Source organism: Lates calcarifer, linkage group LG16_LG22 (assembly GCF_001640805.2).
Source record: "Lates calcarifer isolate ASB-BC8 linkage group LG16_LG22, TLL_Latcal_v3, whole genome shotgun sequence".
NCBI classification, from domain to species: domain Eukaryota; kingdom Metazoa; phylum Chordata; class Actinopteri; family Centropomidae; genus Lates; species Lates calcarifer.
In genome coordinates, this window is record NC_066848.1 from 568,447 (window position 1) to 586,215 (window position 17,769).

Here is a 17,769-nt window from a genome sequence, read left to right on the forward strand (position 1 = left end):
AACTGTAATAAATGTAACATCAGGCTGGTGATTAACTATTACTGTGATATTAAATTATATTGCAATTCAAAATGATAGAATTTTCCTGGATAGAAGTATAATAATAAATGGTCGATAAATGCTGCATATAATTCATCTCCATGCTTTGATAACGTACACAGAAATTAATTACAAACTGCACGTTAAGGTTAAAGGTGGACGCCTTTTTAAAGACACGTAAAATCTTAAAATGTCAGCGGTCACTTTATTCACTTTATCACTTTATTTCTTATTTCCAGAAACATTCAAAAACTTAGGGACATGACGGGAAAAGCAACTTAATCTGGGTTTAGGATTAGGAGGATCAGTCCTGCAGCTCTGTCTATAGATATCCAGTCTAGCTACAGGCCACTTCTACTTTTGAAGTATTTTTACTAATATGAAGTGAATTTTGCCCAGTCCAATCAAAGTTGTAGATGTTAACTACAGTTTCTGCTCGGTATCACCATTCAAACAAGTGAGAGTCCAGTTTTAACTGTGGAGAAACATCTAAGATGTGATGCTCAGACAGGACTGTGTTTCTGTTAAACGGTAAAACATGTTCACAATCACTTCACCCCGGGGTGACCCAGCTCTGTCCGATAATGGACACCGCGGCGTTAAGGAGGCAGGGCCGTTTGTGTTTACGATGCGCTGGCCCTTTAAGAGAACCCCGCGTTGCCATTGGCGCGGTGACGTCAGAGCAGCGAAGGGCTCCAACCAATCGCGTGTGAGCAGTGAAGGCAATGGTCCTGGCTGAGAGTCCTGCTTCAGGAGGGAGACTTTTACACTGCACGAAAGCTAGGGAAACACTCGCAGCTGAAATGACCCACAGCCCTCGGGCCGCTCTCCGTGGATTAAAACGGAAACTTTCACGATGGCTCTGAAGGTGAAAAAGTAGCACGAGCAGCAGGAGCACGCTAACCGCCGCCGCCGCCGCCAACGGACCCTCTACTGCAAAGCAACTCCTGGTAGATGCACGGCCACTGCTGAAAAATATGCTCCAGCCGAGCCGCCTCAACCCCGGCTCCAGTCGCAGATTGTCCGCGTTTTAACCAGCTCCCTGAGACGTTTCCAGCCGCCTCTGTTTGTGTGTGTTTTAAATTGGTGTCGCCGCCTCTTTACCTATAAAGTCCGCTGTACAAGTCCCAGACCCACCTGCGAGAGAGAGAACATTATGGCAGGGAAGCTGACAGCAGCGCAAGGCACAGGAATACTGCTGGTGACAGCCAACGTCGGATCCCTGTTCGAGGATGTGAGTATCCCCATTGATAAATATGTGTGTTTTCATACACCCAGCTCCATCTTCATCAGCTGGTCACGACTCGTGTGTGACAGAGAAGCCGCGAACACCTGAACACATGGGCCTCTCGTGCCCGTACAGACACATGCTGCCTGTGTGTGTGTGTGTGTGTGTGTGTTCAGGGCTGTTTGCTCTGTTTGAGGATGTGAGTGTTCAGTGTATTAAAGCTCGGGGTGAGTTACCTGCGCAGGTTGCACCCACCTGTGAGGCTCAGGTGAAAACTAACTTAGAGAAGTTATCCAGGAGTGGATTGTTGGAGGCAGGAAACACTGGTGCTCACTGACCAGGAGGAGAGTTTCCTGCTCATTGCACCTTTTACCTTCGTGTTCTCAGTCAGGTGAGTGTACCTGCTGGAACAGGAGGCAGACACCTGTTCATCATCTGTCAGATAAACCTCTCTGCTCTGCAGAGGAAAGTAAAGGCATCAGGCTCAGTGTAGAAACAGGTGTGTCCGGCCTCCTGAGGAGCGTCTGAATCATATCTGTGGCTCTTATCACATATTTGGACTCTTGGCTCTGTCTGCAGCTTGGTACCTAATGGCACTGAGACTACAGAGGAAGGTGTAACCGTCCAGCTTGTGTCGGTGTCAGTGTTGTGTCAATAGAGAGAGTCCCCCCTCCGTCTTCCTCCCTCCTCCTCCTCCTCCTCACCCGTGTGAAGTGCTGATCCAAAACATGAGGGAAGAGCCGTCTCCCTCGCTGGAGTAAACCTATAAATAGCACGTCTCTTACAAGCACCACACTTTGGGTGTTTTGTGGATTTTTTTCCTCCACCACACCGAGCCAAAACGCACACGAGAGTGTGTTTCCTTGTGTGAGTGTGTGTGGGTCATATATGAAGCTATCTATAGTCTGCAGTGTGTTTGCACCTCTTATGATCCAGACATGGAGTTGAATGAAGTCTTTGTGGGGCTGTTTTTAATGCAGATTCCACACTGGCCTGACCCCGATCCTGCAGCATACACTCTGATGTGTAACAGGCCTTTTAATAAAGTTGCTCTCTAAACTTTTAAAACTCTAATTTCTTCTGTGTTTACGCCCATTACAAACACTTTTGGAGGCAGAAATGGCGCATTCATTAGTTTGCAAATGAAAAGTTAAATTCATAAGCAGTAAAACACACACTCGCTCAGTTCAGGACGCTCAGGGATTTTGCTGTTACAGCCTCATTTGATCTGGTATGACAGGTGCTTATGATGGCTACTGTTAGCAAGAATGAGACTAGATAAATAACTGTGTTGACTTTTTTGACTTTACGACAGCCTTACTCCTACAGAGACAGAGCTTTTTATTAAAGAGTAAAATCCTTCTAGTTTAACCAGAAACATCTCTATATATCTCTACCAGACTCCATAGAGAAAACCAGGGATTTAACCAGGAGCTGCTGGAATACCACTGCCTCCATCTGTTAGTGTGTCTGTGTTACTGTGTGACTTTCAGTGGTGGAAGAAGTAATCAGATACTTTCCTGCAGTAAAAGTACCACACAGTAACACAGACACACTAACAGATGGAGGCAGTGGTATTCCAGTAGCTCCTGGTTAAATCCCTGTTTTTGTCAATGGAGTCTGGTTAAACTAAAAGGATAAACAGCTCTGTTGTTGTTGTCAGACACAATAATCTGTGCACTGTGATTAAACCAACTCCTCGATGTTAAATATTATTAATATTCTGCCTCGTCGTTCCATTTCAACCGCTTCAGTTTTCTCTAACTCCACTTCTGAGTTTTTTGTTTGAACAACATTTAAAGAAAAAGACAAACAGTCCTCCTCGAGCTCGAGTCATTTTTCCTTCGTCAGTGAGTCTAATTATGACGGCAAACACTGGTTTCTCCTGTGTTTAAAACAACCATCAAGACTTGACCTTTATTGCTTTTGTTGAGTCTCACGTGCTAACGTTGTGTTTCTAAGGTGAAGCCCCCACCCTGACCCCTCCCCCTGACCCCTCCCCATCCAGCTGACTCCTTCACTCCGTCCAAACAAAGCAGGGTTCAGTTTGACTTCATAGACAGTTTTCTGTCTTCCTGTGCTGCCAGTAGCATTTTAAACTGCTGCTGGGTGAAGCAGCTATAATATACATTATGCATCATCTCTGCTCCCCAGGCTTGGTTTTCTAATCTGTTCCCATCCTGAAGACGCAGTGGGAAGACGCTGCAGGACTCCCATGGGTCCTCACTGGTGTCCTGATCCAAAGTCACACAGTTCAGTGCAGACAAAGCCCATTAATGATCATCGGCCGTAAACTGACACTGAAGACCAGGCAGGCGTTGATGGTGGAGTCATTAGATGAGTGAACAGGGCAGAAGCTGATGCCAGTATGAGGCCATGTTCACATCAGACACGTTTTCCTTGTTAGCGTTGGTTTGTTTAAACAGGTGGACACCGTATCGGCTGGACGTGGGTGTCACCAGAGAACCGCACCGTGACGCCTGAGGTGCAGGTTTTGTTTTGAGACGGGACGGAGGTACACCTCAGTCGCCTGTACCAACAAACCTGTTCCAGGAAACGATCCAAAATGGAAAGTTAAATTCTCTGAGAGCTGAACGCAGGCTGCTCACCTGTAACTCACACTCATCACAGACAAGCCTATGCAAATATGTTTGAAACACTTCACTTAAGTTACAGAGACTGGAATCCAGTTGATTTAACATCTCCCACCACCCAGAACCTCCACCTGGTCTGTCAGTTATGTTTACGGCCTGTGGGTTTCTCGCATTTGAACTTGAATGAACCCACAGAAAAACTAAGAAAGCAAACTTTTCCATCGCGGTTCATCCCGGAGAAAACAAACTCTAGGTGTGATTTGAGTGTCTGTGTCCATTATGAGATCTGTGGTGGTAACTGGATCTGGCTCACTGACAGTAATGGAGAGATCATAGCGTGACTCCTGGAGGTTTTCCAGTTGCATTAAGCCAAATGATTGAAATCAAACAAACAGATGCCAGCTCTCCAGCTCGGATGTGTCGCTCTGCTTTCGAAGGCTGTGTGTTTTGACTCCTGTGTGTTTACATCGTCCTACATTCTCCTCAAGTTCTCTCACTGTGGTAAACACCGGACACTGGCTGTGGGTTTCATTTGATTACAACCACTCTGTTTTTGATTACATACACCTCGTGTTTTCAGGCCGAGATGACCATATTGTGATGCGGTGGATTACGATGAATACCCCTCGTCTCTTGTGGGTTTGGTCGTCCAACTTATTTGTCATCGTTTCTCCCTCTTGTTTCTCCCCCGTCCTGTCCGCTGACAGCTCATTAGCTCAGGCTATCACACTGAGCTGCCATATTTACGCCGCTAAAGATAGAACAGAGCAGGAAAAAATAACCTGAGTGTTTCCTCAAACCTGGAAGCTGTGCTCTGTCCGTCTGTCCGTCTGTGTGGCTCAGCAGTGGTAAAAATCAGTTTGGTTTCAGTGTGTAAACATGTGAAGATGTTACTGCAGGCAGCACAGACCCTGCACACTATATTTAGCCTGTAGTCACATGGCTGATGTAGTGAATTCCCTAACTGAATAATGTAATTGAGCATTCAGGGTGTGTATTTATAGTGTTGGCAATAGTGGTGCAAATGTGTGATCCCAGAAATGATGCTGTGTTGATGAGAGGCTGAAAAAGAGGAAGCTAACAATGTGAGCACAGCTTTTCTTCTCGATCCGGTGTCCTCACTTCGTAGTCTCCTCATGTTTTAGCTCAGGTTTTTTTTTTTTTTATGAGGAGAAGCTCAGCAGCAGAGACTGTGACTAAATACTTCATCTGACAGCTTGAGTTTTGTGTTTCTTCCTCTGCCAAAGTCTGTTCCAGTGTGTTGCTGCAGGAGTGGAAAAGTTTATGAAAGAAAGATCAGATGATGCTATTTTGGTGTTCTCCCCGCTCTGCCCTCCTCCATCCTGTCATAACACGGAATTAGAATTTCAAAAAGGGAAAAGATGTTGGAAAGAGCTGGAAGTTGCCACCAGCAGGCAACGAAAAGTCCTGAGTTACAGGGACAGTGTACTCAGACAGTTACTCATATTCAGACGGGTATTTTCATTTGGTTATCACAGAGAGCTGGGAGATAAAATGATGTTGAAATAGGATCGCAGTAAAATTGATGTTGATTAAGACGATAAACTTTTTTTCTAACAACTTATCACACAGCAGCATTACACACCCAGAGAAAGATGTGGACGAGTCGTAGGTTTGAACCCCCAGACAAACTGCTGACTGTCTAATCTGCTCCTCTACATAGAAGGTCCTATCAGAGGAATCAGTGATCAGAGTCACAGGTTTTAGTTTTATGTCCATGTTTTGACAGGTTGATTTTAATGTTTAGTTCAGGCAGATAAAACATGTTTGTCTGTTAATCAATTATATTCTCAGAGTGTAACTAAGCCACTGGTTTCTTTAGGCTTCAGTCATTATCATGAAACTCTTCTCACAGATTCTATATTCTATAAATATTGATATCGATCAAAAAATCCTGATCATTTTTTTTGTCATATTGCCCAGTCCCATTACCATCACAAATTCTTTATTATTGAGAGGAACATTGTAGCTTGTAGAAACTGAGTGGTTCTGCAGAATTCCTCGTATCACACTTATGTGTTAGATTGACAAGCTGCAGCCGATTATTTCATTTTAAATGAACACTTCTGTGGTAATAATGATATTAAGGAAGGTTTCATGAATGTGGTGTGAATGATGTCAGTCAAACATCACCACACAAATGAACTGTTTGCTGTGTATTTTGCTGTGGCATAAAGTCTCAGCAGCTGGAGGCCACCCTGCACACTCCAGCCTGACACTCAGGGTGGGAGTTGAAGGCTCTCTTGATAATTTTTTCCCTGTTTTGAGAGGAAAGCCCCGTTAAGCCGGTGGCAGCCATGATGGAATGTATGTCGGACTGACTGACTCGTCGCAGCTCGTCGCTGTCTCAGTCAACAAGGGATCCTCCACAAAATATCACCAAAGTTAGCAGTTAACATAAAGGAGTAACAGGCTGCATCCACACTAATACATTTAGGTTTTATAACACATCACTGTTGCTATGTTTAAGCCAAGTTTTTGAGCCCCTAAAGCTGAGACTGTGAGACGCCACGTGATTCATCCCCTAAGCCTTATCCAAAGGGTCTGACAACATCATGACAGAATTCCTACAGAGACAGAGCTTTTTATTAAAGAGGAAGATCCTGTTCAGTTTAACCAGAAACATCTCTATCACTACCAAGAAACATCTCTATATATCACTACCAGGCTCCAGTGACAAAAACAGGAATTTTAATGAGCAGACATTTATAATGTAAATACAATCTACAATAACAACTACAAAACATAATAACTTCTGCTTTTATTTGCCTTAAAAAACCAAGCAGACTACTAACCTAGCCAGCTAACTAACCTAGGCTAGATAAATAGCCTTGTTTGTTACCTAGCATTAAATTGAAAAGACAGTAGTGTTAGTCGTGTTAGCTAGCTCCTGTTGACTGTCTGTCTTTTTGCTCTTCATAAAGTTGTGTGTTTTTCTTTGAGAAACACCAGCTAGCTAGTTACTGTCGTTCAAGCTCACAATCTATCCATGCTAGTTAGCCTATTAGCAAGGGGGCATTTGCAGCCTTGTTAAGCTAGGCTAGATAAATAGCCTAGCTAGTTACCTAGCATTAAACTGAAAGACAGGAGTGTTAGCCTTGTTAGCTAGCTCGTGTTAGGTCAAACAACCACAAGAAAGATTGTCTGTGTTTTTGCTCTTAACAAAGTTGTGTGTTTTTTTCTGAGGAACATCAACTAGCTAGCTACTGTTGTTAATGATGTGTCTTCACAATTAAAGTTAACAACCTAGCCATGCTAGTTAGCATGTTAGCAAGGGAGTATCTGCAAACCATGTTAAACTTGCTAAGTAAATAAGAGGTTAGTTACTGTACTGTGTTTATTTACAGCAGCAACCTTTAGTCAATTGAGCCAAATAGTAAGATCCTCTTTGTTTAACCAGAAACATCATTATATCACCACCAGACTCCTATTGACAAAAACAAGAAATTTACCCAGCAGAACACAGGAGGTGCTGCCTCCATCTGTTAGTGTGTTTGTGTTATTGTGTGACTTTCAGTGGTGGAAGAAGTAATCAGATACTTTACTGAAGTAAAAGTACCACACAGTAACACAGACACACTAACAGATGGAGCAGTGGTATTCCAGCAGCTCCTGGTTAAATCCCTGTTTTTGTCAGTGGAGTCTGGTAGAGATATGCAGTGATGTTTCTGGTTAAACTAAAAGGATCTTCCTGTCATCAGGCAGGTACATCATCACAGTATCCTGGTACCTCCTGTTTGTATGTATCGTCTCAGCTGATCAGGCTGTATTTTGGGACCTGTATCTCTCAGGTGCTGAGTCAGGTCACCGTGCCCCAGAACAGCAGAGTCTGTTGAGGCCTAAACCAGCAGAGTTGTGGAGATGATCATGTAGCTGAACGGTCTGTGGTCCCGTCTGAGATGGGAACTTTACAGTGGGTCGACACAGCCAACTTTTTCCAGAGTTCACTGACCCCACTCAGGAGGATTTGATAATGTGTGTGTGAGCAGAGTGGGACAAAAGTTGGACCCAGATAAGGAGGCGGGATAAGGGTGGGAGTGTCGACGCGGAGCGAGGGAAGCTTGGGTTCACTCCAAGAGCCATAATTATCTGCGATGGGAAAGCCGGAGAGTGACACCCCCCCCACCCATCCCACTGATTAGGCCAAGGACTCATTCATAAGATTCCCTGAAGAGACGGCAGCGAGGGCTCAGTCCCTGATCTGATGTTCTGTGTGTTGCAGTTTTATCTCGTCACCTTGGGTCTTTCCTTTCAGTTCGACAGCTAATCGTCACCTCTGGCGACCGCTGCAGCGTCCGTAGTAATTAACAAGGTTCATTAAAGTCGCGCTGACGACCGGAGACGTTTAAAACCTTTAAACTGATTATTAAGTCTGTGATTTGATTCGCTCTGCTTCTGCTGCCGCTTTGTGCCGACATGTGGTGTGAGTCTGATTTTAACAACCACAGAAAATGTCAAAAGTTTCCGAGCCAACATGTTAAATATGGAGTATAAATTGGCTTTAACTGGGTTATTCTAAGTCATTTATGACATTTACACAAAACCAGGTTAACTGAGTAACCCACTTAATGACAGAATACTCGTCTGTATGTAGGGCTGATCAGGTGGTAAAATGAGCTTCAGTTTGCAAATCTCCAATCTCACATTTTTATTTATTCTTAACAAAAAAAAACCCAAAAATCTGCTTCTTCAGTTTGAGAATTTGATGTTTTTCTGAACTGAAATTGAACATCATGGTTTTGGAAAGTCAGCCAGACAAAACAACTTTGGAAGCTTTTCTAGACGAAACACTGAATCGATGAATCCATGAAATAATCTGCAGATCCAGCCAGAAAACACCCTGAGGATTTCCCAAACTACACCTCCACGTCCTGACACGCCCGTCTGTTCAGTCGTTCTCTGTGTTTGAGGAAGTGAGGCGAGTTTATGGTGAAAGTTTCACTGTCTTATCAGGTCATTCATTCTCGTCTCGTTTGGTGAAATGAGAGGGAATGAAAGAGGCAGTTATACTCCGAGTCAGGGCTGAGCGATATGATATCTTGGTAATGCTGTGGTTGTATGAAGCCAATGAATGAATTGAAAAACGTCTTCACACAAACCAAAACTTATCTGCTTATCTTACCTGGTGGTAAGAAAGAAATCTATTGGCGACAGTTGTTTTGTAACTTCATCACAAACGTTCACTTGGACTCAGAGATGAAATGATTAGATTCTGGTCTCTGTTCTGTGCGTGATGACAGGCGTGACCTTTTTCCTCTTTTCATGTATTGATGTGGTTGGAAAGTTTACACCTCGTTGCTTACCTCTCAGTTCTAGTTTTGATCAAACTCTCCGGTTGAGGCTGAACATGTGGCTTTTGTTACAGCTCGGATGTTGAAGAACATGTTTTCAGTCCAGTCATGTTTGGTTTGCAGGAGGCCGTCCATGTTTTAATGTTTTAATGTTTTAATGTTTTAATGCTTTAATGCTTTAGTTTCTACCTGGAGATGTGTGCTCGGCCTGTGCAGTATTTCAGCCTGTGTCACAGCTGTTTATCAAAGGAATTTGGCTCACTTTCATCTTGTAAACCCAAAGTGTGTTTTAAAGAGCGCGCTTAGCAACAGCAGGCCGTCCGTCCGCTCATGCTCACACGTTCACTTCGTTCACGATCTGTCGCGATGACGTCCGTTTGAACCTCTGTGTGTTTGTTGTAGCCACGCTCATACGTGGTTTTCTCTGTCCTGCTGAGTGATTACAGACGAGCTCGTACCTCTTTTATCTCCACAAGCCGAACGTGGCTGTGTCCCTGCTCTGCTTCACATTACACCAGGCCTCTTCACATGGATGCAGAAAATTGTGTGTTGGTCACAGACATCACATGTTTTTACAGACTGGAGAAATGGAATTAATAGCTTTGCATGATTTTATTATAGTCTGAGCAGTATCTCAGTTCTAAGAGACCTCCTCAGTCGAGTCTGTAAATCAGCGATCCGTCATTTTGAGACTCTCTACGGATCAATAAAGATGCAAAACACAGATTTATTGGTTTTATTTTCTTCTGGAAATACTGAGAAATAACAGCAGGTCTCAGGATGGATTACAAAGCACCATCATAATCACAAACGACGGCTCGTTGTAAAGGTAAAACACACCTGTTAGAGAGAGTATCAGACCATAGAGGGTTAATAACTCCAGAGATCATATCACTGTGTTAAACAGAGGTCGAGGGATACGACCTGAGACAGTGACATTTGTCCGTCAGCCTCTGCAGTATAAACTGTGACTGAGTCTAGCAGTGATGATCGGCTGCCTGTTGCTCCAGAACCAGTGATGAGTAAACTGTGAGGTTGTGCTGATGGAAGACACTGTTGTTTGTTGGCAAAGAAACTGGTTAAGATTTTTGTTCATTTTGTCAGTGGAGTTAGCTGAGCAGACTTTAAACTGACTCTATAAACATGTTTGACCCTGACGTTTCTAAAGATGGAGGACGTCTGCTTTATGATTCTAGTTTGACCTTTTGGAAAATAAGCTCATTCTTTTTCTCTTGAGTTAGATGAGGAAATATAAAATGTACTCAGCAAAACATGATGCTACAGCCAGAAGAGGATTAGCTTAGCTTAGCTTAGCTTAGCTTAGCATAACTAAAATAAAAAGGTAACTTTCCAGAGCTGTAAAATCCTTTGATGTTTGATGTTTATCGTTGTAGAAGTCTGAATTTCCGAGTTCCTAATTGGAAGTGTCACCTGAACAAGCGGAGCGCAAAGGATGATGGTCTCTGTAGTTCTCATTTCTCTTCACTCTGCTCCCCCAGTTTTACCCAGAAGACTTAGCGTTTGTTACTGTCCAGGTCCACGACGGGATCCAGACACTTTTGTTGTCGCGATATTGTGAAACACTGTTTCATCTTGTTACATGAACATGCTCCTTAAACCCAGCCATCCCTTAGCTGTTAGCTTAGCTCTCCTCACAGAGACACAGCTAATGAAACAGAGGTGTCTTGGTTAAACTGTTTATTAGCGAGTGTTCACTAACTGCAGCCTGTTCTTTACTGTGTTTCTACTCTAGTTAATGAATCCTGATTGAAAAAGACTCTCCAGCTTGGTTCCTCTCCTCCTCCCTCTGCACTCACCAGTTCCCTTTATCTTGTTCCCATACACAGTCCCAGCAGGGCAGGTGTTTATTTAACCCTAAGCCTTTGATGGAGAGTGCTTATTGTCTCTGGTCCACATACAGTCAGTGGGTGAATATTTCCCAGTTAAGGCCATTGTTTTTTTTCCACTGTAGCTCCAGTCTGGTCTGGCCAAGTCATTAAACAGGGCCTGGTACTGTGACTGTTTTTCCCTCCAGCCTCAGGAGTGGATTGTTGGTTTGTTGTTCATCAGTCGGTATCAGAGGTACGACTGCACGATTAATTGTAAAATCACGATCTCGATCCAGAGCTCTGTGCGATCTCTCGCCAGCTTTCAACAAACGCTCCTGTCTTCTCCCTCAGCCAATCACAACTGCACCGTTACACCAGGTGACTCAGAGCAAAAGCAGAAACTAACCCAGAAGAAAACCTCGCTGATGGAGGTGAGATCCACCCTGCTGTGCTCGTGTCAAAAAAGATTAGCTAGACCCTTCGGCCATTTTCTCTTTTTCTCTCTCGACTCAGCTGCAGCTTTATGACACTGCAGCAGTGACGACCGCCGCACGGCCGGCTGTGGACATATTAATACATAGAGTCCAACAACCCCACAGTCTCTGACAGTCTGAGTGTGATGAGTTTATTCACAGTGAGAAAAATCAGTGAAAAGAAGTCTTTGCTTTTTTGTCGTGTAATATTGTGTATGAAAGTAATGATCTCCGTCCTGTCGGCTGTGATCGGACGTATATCCTCCGTCAGTCAGAGCTGCGTCTGCTTTCTCTCAGAGCCATAATGGAAACTCCCTCGCAGTGAACTCCAGGATTTGACTGTTTGACACCCCCTGGTTCCCATTTAAGGAAAGCCAGGGTGTCCGCTGATAGAGCAATACATAACACACACACACACACTCATACACACTCACTACTGGCACTCCATCACTACTGAAATAGCCTGATAGCTCCTGTTATATGTCACATGGCACTCCACAGAGTCTCAGCTTTGCATTCATTATAAAAGCCCAGTGTGCAGCTCTGACTCCTCTGCTGCTCCACCTGCACACCTGTGTTTGGTGGCTGTTGTTGGTCAGTAGTGGTGCAGCATCCAGAATGCACATGATGTTTTCTCCCCTTTTGATGCAAATAGAAGGCCAGCTGCAGGAGGGGGGGGCAGTGAGTGTTACTCCTCAGCGAGCTGCTGTGGTGTTGGAGCTTTAATTACAGCATCATTAGTCCTCCCACTCGCTGCCTCTCTCCTGGAGAAAACGTATTATCGACTCCAAATCCAGAACATCACATGATCAGACAGCGAACTCGTCGTCTTTAGCACCATGAGCAGCGTGATAACAGATAAGAACCTCTGAGTTACACTTTGGACTGTCGCTGTGAGCAGAGTCAGATCAAACTGGGATTTCCTCTTTTTATTTGAACCTCTGGTCTTGTGGTGTCACAGAGTTTTTGCATGTGTGAGGAGAGTTTTCATAGAACATGAAACTGACTTTAGGCTGCACTGCAACAGAAATGAATCTTCTTATGATTGGTAGAAGTAAAGTCAGCTGTGAGGCCTTTCACTTTTCACCTCCAGTTCTGGGTGGTGTTGTTTTTATTGATTGATTTATTGGTTGATTTGACAGTGAAAGAACTTTACAGGTGAAGCTGCTGTGGTGATCAGCTGCAGCTCTGTCGACGCTCAGGTTCATTAACAACATAACATTTACATTAACGACAGTGTTTGTCAAATTCTGACTAAACCTGTGTGATGATTCCTGATTTGCTTTGTGTCATCTTTTAACATTAAGTCTAAAATGATCTCTCCACACTTCACCTCTGTTCCTCCTTCACTAGCTTTAATTTGACTTTTTTAAACTCTCTCAGTATTTAAATTCAGAGTCATCAGGACAGTTTTAGGTTTGTTTAGGTTTGTGTCGTCAGTGCGACTGAAGATCTGTATCTGAAAACACAGGTTTTCTTAGCTCAGTTTTTAGCGTCCCTGTAAGGGTTAGGCATGCACACAACCAGGACCCTGAAACTGACGCAGCTAAATGGAATTCAGCCGGCTTTAATTTCAGGATTCTCACCTGTGATTTTGTTTTTGCTTCTGAAATTGTCCGTGCTGCCAGTTTTCCAGCTCGTGTGTGAATGTGTGTGTCGTGTTGTGTGTGTGGTCCTTATCGCCTCTGGCCTTTGCAGAGGGTTATCACTTCCACTGCTGACAGTAAAGTTTCCACAGCTCCAACAATGCAGACCCTCCCTTGTTTCTCTGCCTCTCCTCCGGCAGCTAAATATAGACCTCAGCCACGAGTACATCTTTGTCTAAGACATCCTATTATTTCTTTACTGTGTTGCTGGGAAAAGCTCTCGTACCGAGCCTCACCCAGGACGTCCTCTTCCAGTGACCAAGTTAGCGAAGACAATAAGTCAAGTATAAGTCTGGTCGTATAGGCTTCACGTGTTTGACCTGCTTCTCCCACAGTTTAATAAACAGGAGACGCAGAGAGAGAGTGATCAACTTCTCCTACGAATAAGGAGTCTTTTAGCTTTCCTGAAACCGACACTTACCGTCCTGTGAAGTGTGTTTTCTGTTTAAATAAACCAGTCAAATATTTCCACCCAGATTCCTGACACATATTTCCATTAGGATTTACACTCATTCAACTGATCCTCGTCGACATCGAATGATCACCTTCTCTTTCTCATTTCTTTTTAATGTTTTTCAGTGTGAGTTTCTTTAGAGCCTGTAGAGACAATTAGCCTTTAACTGAGCACCAAGAAATATTTCAGATATTTGGATAGAGTCTGTTTCATTTCTAATGTTCTGTTCAAAGTAGCTGTGTGTCTGGAGATATCTGATGAAGTCTTCTCATTTATCACCTTGTTAGAATTCTCTTAAATAATTTAGTTCATGACAGAGTTTGGTGTGAAAAGTTGAGGAGAAGTGATATTTTAAAGCTCACAGTCTCAGTAATGATCCTCCTGATCAGAGTGTTGTGGTGTATCTGAGGCGTGTCGGTGGGTTTGTACAGATAAAGAGCTGCAGCAGTAAACAGCCCTGTGTGATGTGGATTTAAGCGCTCGTCTGTAGATAAAAGGAAGGAGACTTGACGTGAGACAACACGTGTCTGAGGCGTCGTCCTTCGCCTGCAGCCTGACGGCGCTCCATCAGACGACTGTGGGACAGTTCAGACCTGAGATCAGCTCAGCAGATGGTCCCGTCTCTGTCCTGCCTGTTTTTATTACCCAGAGAGAAAAACCGAGCACATTTATCCACCTGCTAATGAAGATAATTTAGCTTTTACAGGTATTTGCTTTGTGTGTGACAGATGGAAACCTCGTTAAAACCTTTAAAGGCTGCAGAGAGGCTTCACTGTACCACTGAAAAACCATCACGTGCTCTGACCAGTTAAAGCCTGTGGAACGTAAAAGTGTCAGACACAAAGCAGTCCAAGGGTTTATAAGGTTTGGCATCTGGTTTGTGCTCCTGTCCTGTTAAACGAGTTGCTGGGCTGTCTCTTCATGTGGCACATCTTATATATATAGACTATGGATTCCAGGAGCATGAATCTGTTCTGCAGCAGCCGAACCCTCACACCTCTGGTCCAGGACGAACATCAGAGTATAACTATAATCTGTAATCTATGGCTGAGGTGCAGCTGCAGTTATTTTGATCAGTATTGAGACTGTGATTATGTTATGAATCACTCACCCTGTCATTTATGGCCAAAATCAAAAAACAGCAGACGCACCGACACTGGAACCGTGGCTGTTAGTTTAGGGAGCGCTTGATTTGATGCGCAGCAGAGTTTTCTGTGAATGTTGTGTTTAGGTGTGTTTAGTTGCAAAGGGGTGGAACATTTCCAGTAAAATTAACAGAAACTTTCCATGGGAAGTTTAGCTGGGGTGGGAAGTGGGAAACTCCCAGTGGGATATAACAGGAATATTTTGGAATTAACTGGAAATTTGGGGTAATTTATACAAACTGTATCATCTACAAAAAATGCTGTTAGCTAGCTCACATTTAGCATCTGATGATTTAGCAGCTGGCTAGCTGCTGTATAAACACACGTAGATGTATTTTTTTGGTTAAACTTTAACAGCACAGATCAGATATATTGAGCCGAGTGATATTATCAGAAATGTGATGGAGGAATGCAGATTAGAAATTCAGATGAATTTACATTAAATCTGGTTGTTTTAATCAACACTATGCTGCAGCATGTTTTTTCAGCTACATTTCAGTTCCCTGTTCCAGTTTATTCCTGTTAATTCCCATGGAAGGTTTCCAACTTAAAAAATTCCCAGAGTTTTGTGTCCATAAGTGATATCCAATTAACTGTGCAGCTCTAGACTCGTCACAGAGCAGAGATGTTAGCAGAGGGATTTCATAGCAGCATCTCCAGCGACCTTTGTTTGTTCACACTCTGCTTTTATTACCTGCACCCATCTCTGCACTCACCTGTCCGTCCATCTGCACCTGTCCATCCACTGTCCGTCCATCTGCACACGTATTAGTTCAGTTCAGTTCACTTTAAGTCTCGATCAGCATTTACCGTCTACCTGTAAGCTGCCTTTAAGCAACACGTCGTGTGTGTTTTCTCTGGAGCGAGAGCTGCTGTGTGCTAACATGTATGTGTGAGTACAAAGGACAGAGAAAGTGTCTCAGTCAAGACCAACACCCAGACTGCAGAATGTAAACACACAGCAGCTCTCACTCCACTGTAATCAACCTGAAACAGTCTTATCTGATTGGCTGCTGGCAGAGGTGAAGTGGTGTGTATGAAGGGACACCTAAGCAGCTCGGTGGCTGGGGATGCCGGTCTGGCTCTGTCACTCTCCTGCTTCCCTCTTCTCAGCAGGAAAAACGAGCTGAGGACTCCGCACGTTTGATGCCAGGTGAATTTACACCTGGTCTGTTTCCTGGTGCTCGTTCAACACATTACGTCATTAGAAAGTTAAGATTCTTAAGATTCCAAACTAAAAGGAACCAGTGATTAGGTCAGTTAGAAACACTGAATAAATCCGTTTCACGTTATGAATCGAGGTTTCTGGTGGATGTTGTTGTTGTTCTGAAGATCCACACACACAAGTCAGACAATAAAATCTCTCTCATTTAGCCAGCTTGTTAGCTCAGTCGCTAACAGGATGTCAGTGGTTAAAACTCTTCTTCTTTAAACCTTTTATTTATTCGCTGTAAGTTCATGAAGAAGTTTCCCAGTACGAGCACAGTCTGACCTGAACACTGGAGCAGTTGGGGTTGAAGGCCTTGCTCGAGGGCACCACATTGGTCCTCAATCATGTTTTATCCTGCAGGTTCTGGGGATTGAACCGGCGACCTCTCATACACAAGCTTGCTTCTCTAAGGTTGTGACCGTTCCTTATCGGCTGTCCGGTCCCTCAGAGGTGAACAGGGCGAATTCTCCTGCCAAAGGTCACTGAAGTTTATCGTGAAACTAAAGATTCACACAGATGAGAGAGACAAAGCTGCTTCTTCTAACTCCAGTTGCTTATTGTGTCCCGTCAGTCACTGTTTGTGCAAAGTGCTTCAGTCATTTCTGTTCCTCACACTGTGGTGTGTGAAACAACCTTAGAGACTAAGATACAGCCCTTAAATATTAGTAAGTGTAGGTGCACAGGCTGCGCTCGCCCAGCTCACCTCGGGCTAAGAGCTGGTGAGTTAAGGCACACAGTGTTTTGCATGTGTGTGTGTTTCTTTGCCACAGGGTGTTTGAGTTAGCCCAGATGGTTTAGTTTTTGTCGAGAGACAACTGTGTGTGTGTGTGTGTGTGTGTGTGTGTGTGTGTGTGTATCTACACAAAGGCTGTTTGTGAGTTTGTATGAATTTTGCATCTGGAACAGTGAGATTACATACGACTTTGTCTCTCAATTCCTGTTTACGCATCTCTCATGATGACCAGTCTGCACTCCTTATCCTGTGTGTGTTGTGTGAGTGTGTAGCAGTCTGACTTTGTGCGTTTCGTCCCGGCTTGTTGTGCGGCTGGAAGGTCACCGCAGAGTGACGGGACTGCCCGGGAGACGTGATTAGATATATCAGATGATGTATGGGAGCAGGCCGGGGTAAATGGGAATGCCGGTGGTTGCATCTGTAAAACTGATGAGGTGTTTCTGTGAGGCCCGACAGACGGCGAGGAGGATTAATGCCTGAAAACAGTGAATCATTCTGAGGACAGGAATAGAAACTTTGGCAGAGCAGGAATGAGTTTTTGCAGTCGGCTGTGCCCAAAATTGTGTTGCCTCTGTTCAGGTGAACATCGCTCGCATTGCAGCTCCCACTCATCTATATGATCCAACAGTTTGTGTGTGTGTGTGTGTGTGTGAGGGTCAGTGTCAGACTAAAACCATTTATCAGTAGCTGGTTCGATGCTGTTGGCTGTAGGTCTGAACTGTATAAAACAGTACAACATATATTTTTAGTTTCAAAGATTCAAACTGAGTGGACGTTGTGTAATTTACTCTTTGTGTGGTTAAAGGAGTTTTAGCCATGCTAGCAGAGTAGCTCCTGGATTAGCAATCTGATGTAAGACTGAAATATCTCAGCAGCTGTTGGATGGACAGCTATGGAATTCTGCACAAACATTCATGTTCCCCAGAAGATGAATTCTAACAAGTTTGGTTATTGACATTTACTGACATTTCCTCTTTCGCCATATTGAGGATGTCCGTTTAGTTTTTTGTCTTTTTTTGTGAAAAACAACTATTTGAGTGATTGCCTTGAAATATTAATGGTCCCCGGAGGATAAACCCCAGTGGCTTTAGTTATCCTGTGAACCT

The 17,769-nt window shown here is 43.9% G+C and overlaps 1 protein-coding gene across 4 annotated transcripts in view; it reads left to right on the top strand.

Moving 5' to 3' along the window:
• Window positions 1-735: 735 nt before the first annotated feature.
• Window positions 736-17,769, top strand: part of LOC108885135 (inositol polyphosphate-5-phosphatase A) — a 109,187-nt gene continuing 92,153 nt past the window's right edge. For 2 of the 4 annotated variants that reach the window (XM_018679325.2, XM_018679326.2), the window contains exon 1: window positions 736-1,273. In XM_018679325.2, the coding sequence (XP_018534841.1) occupies window positions 1,196-1,273 (78 nt within the window). In that variant the 5' untranslated portion in view covers window positions 736-1,195. The remainder of the gene's footprint in view (window positions 1,274-17,769) is intronic. The other 2 variants (XR_007814800.1, XM_018679327.2) reach the window with 2 other exon arrangements.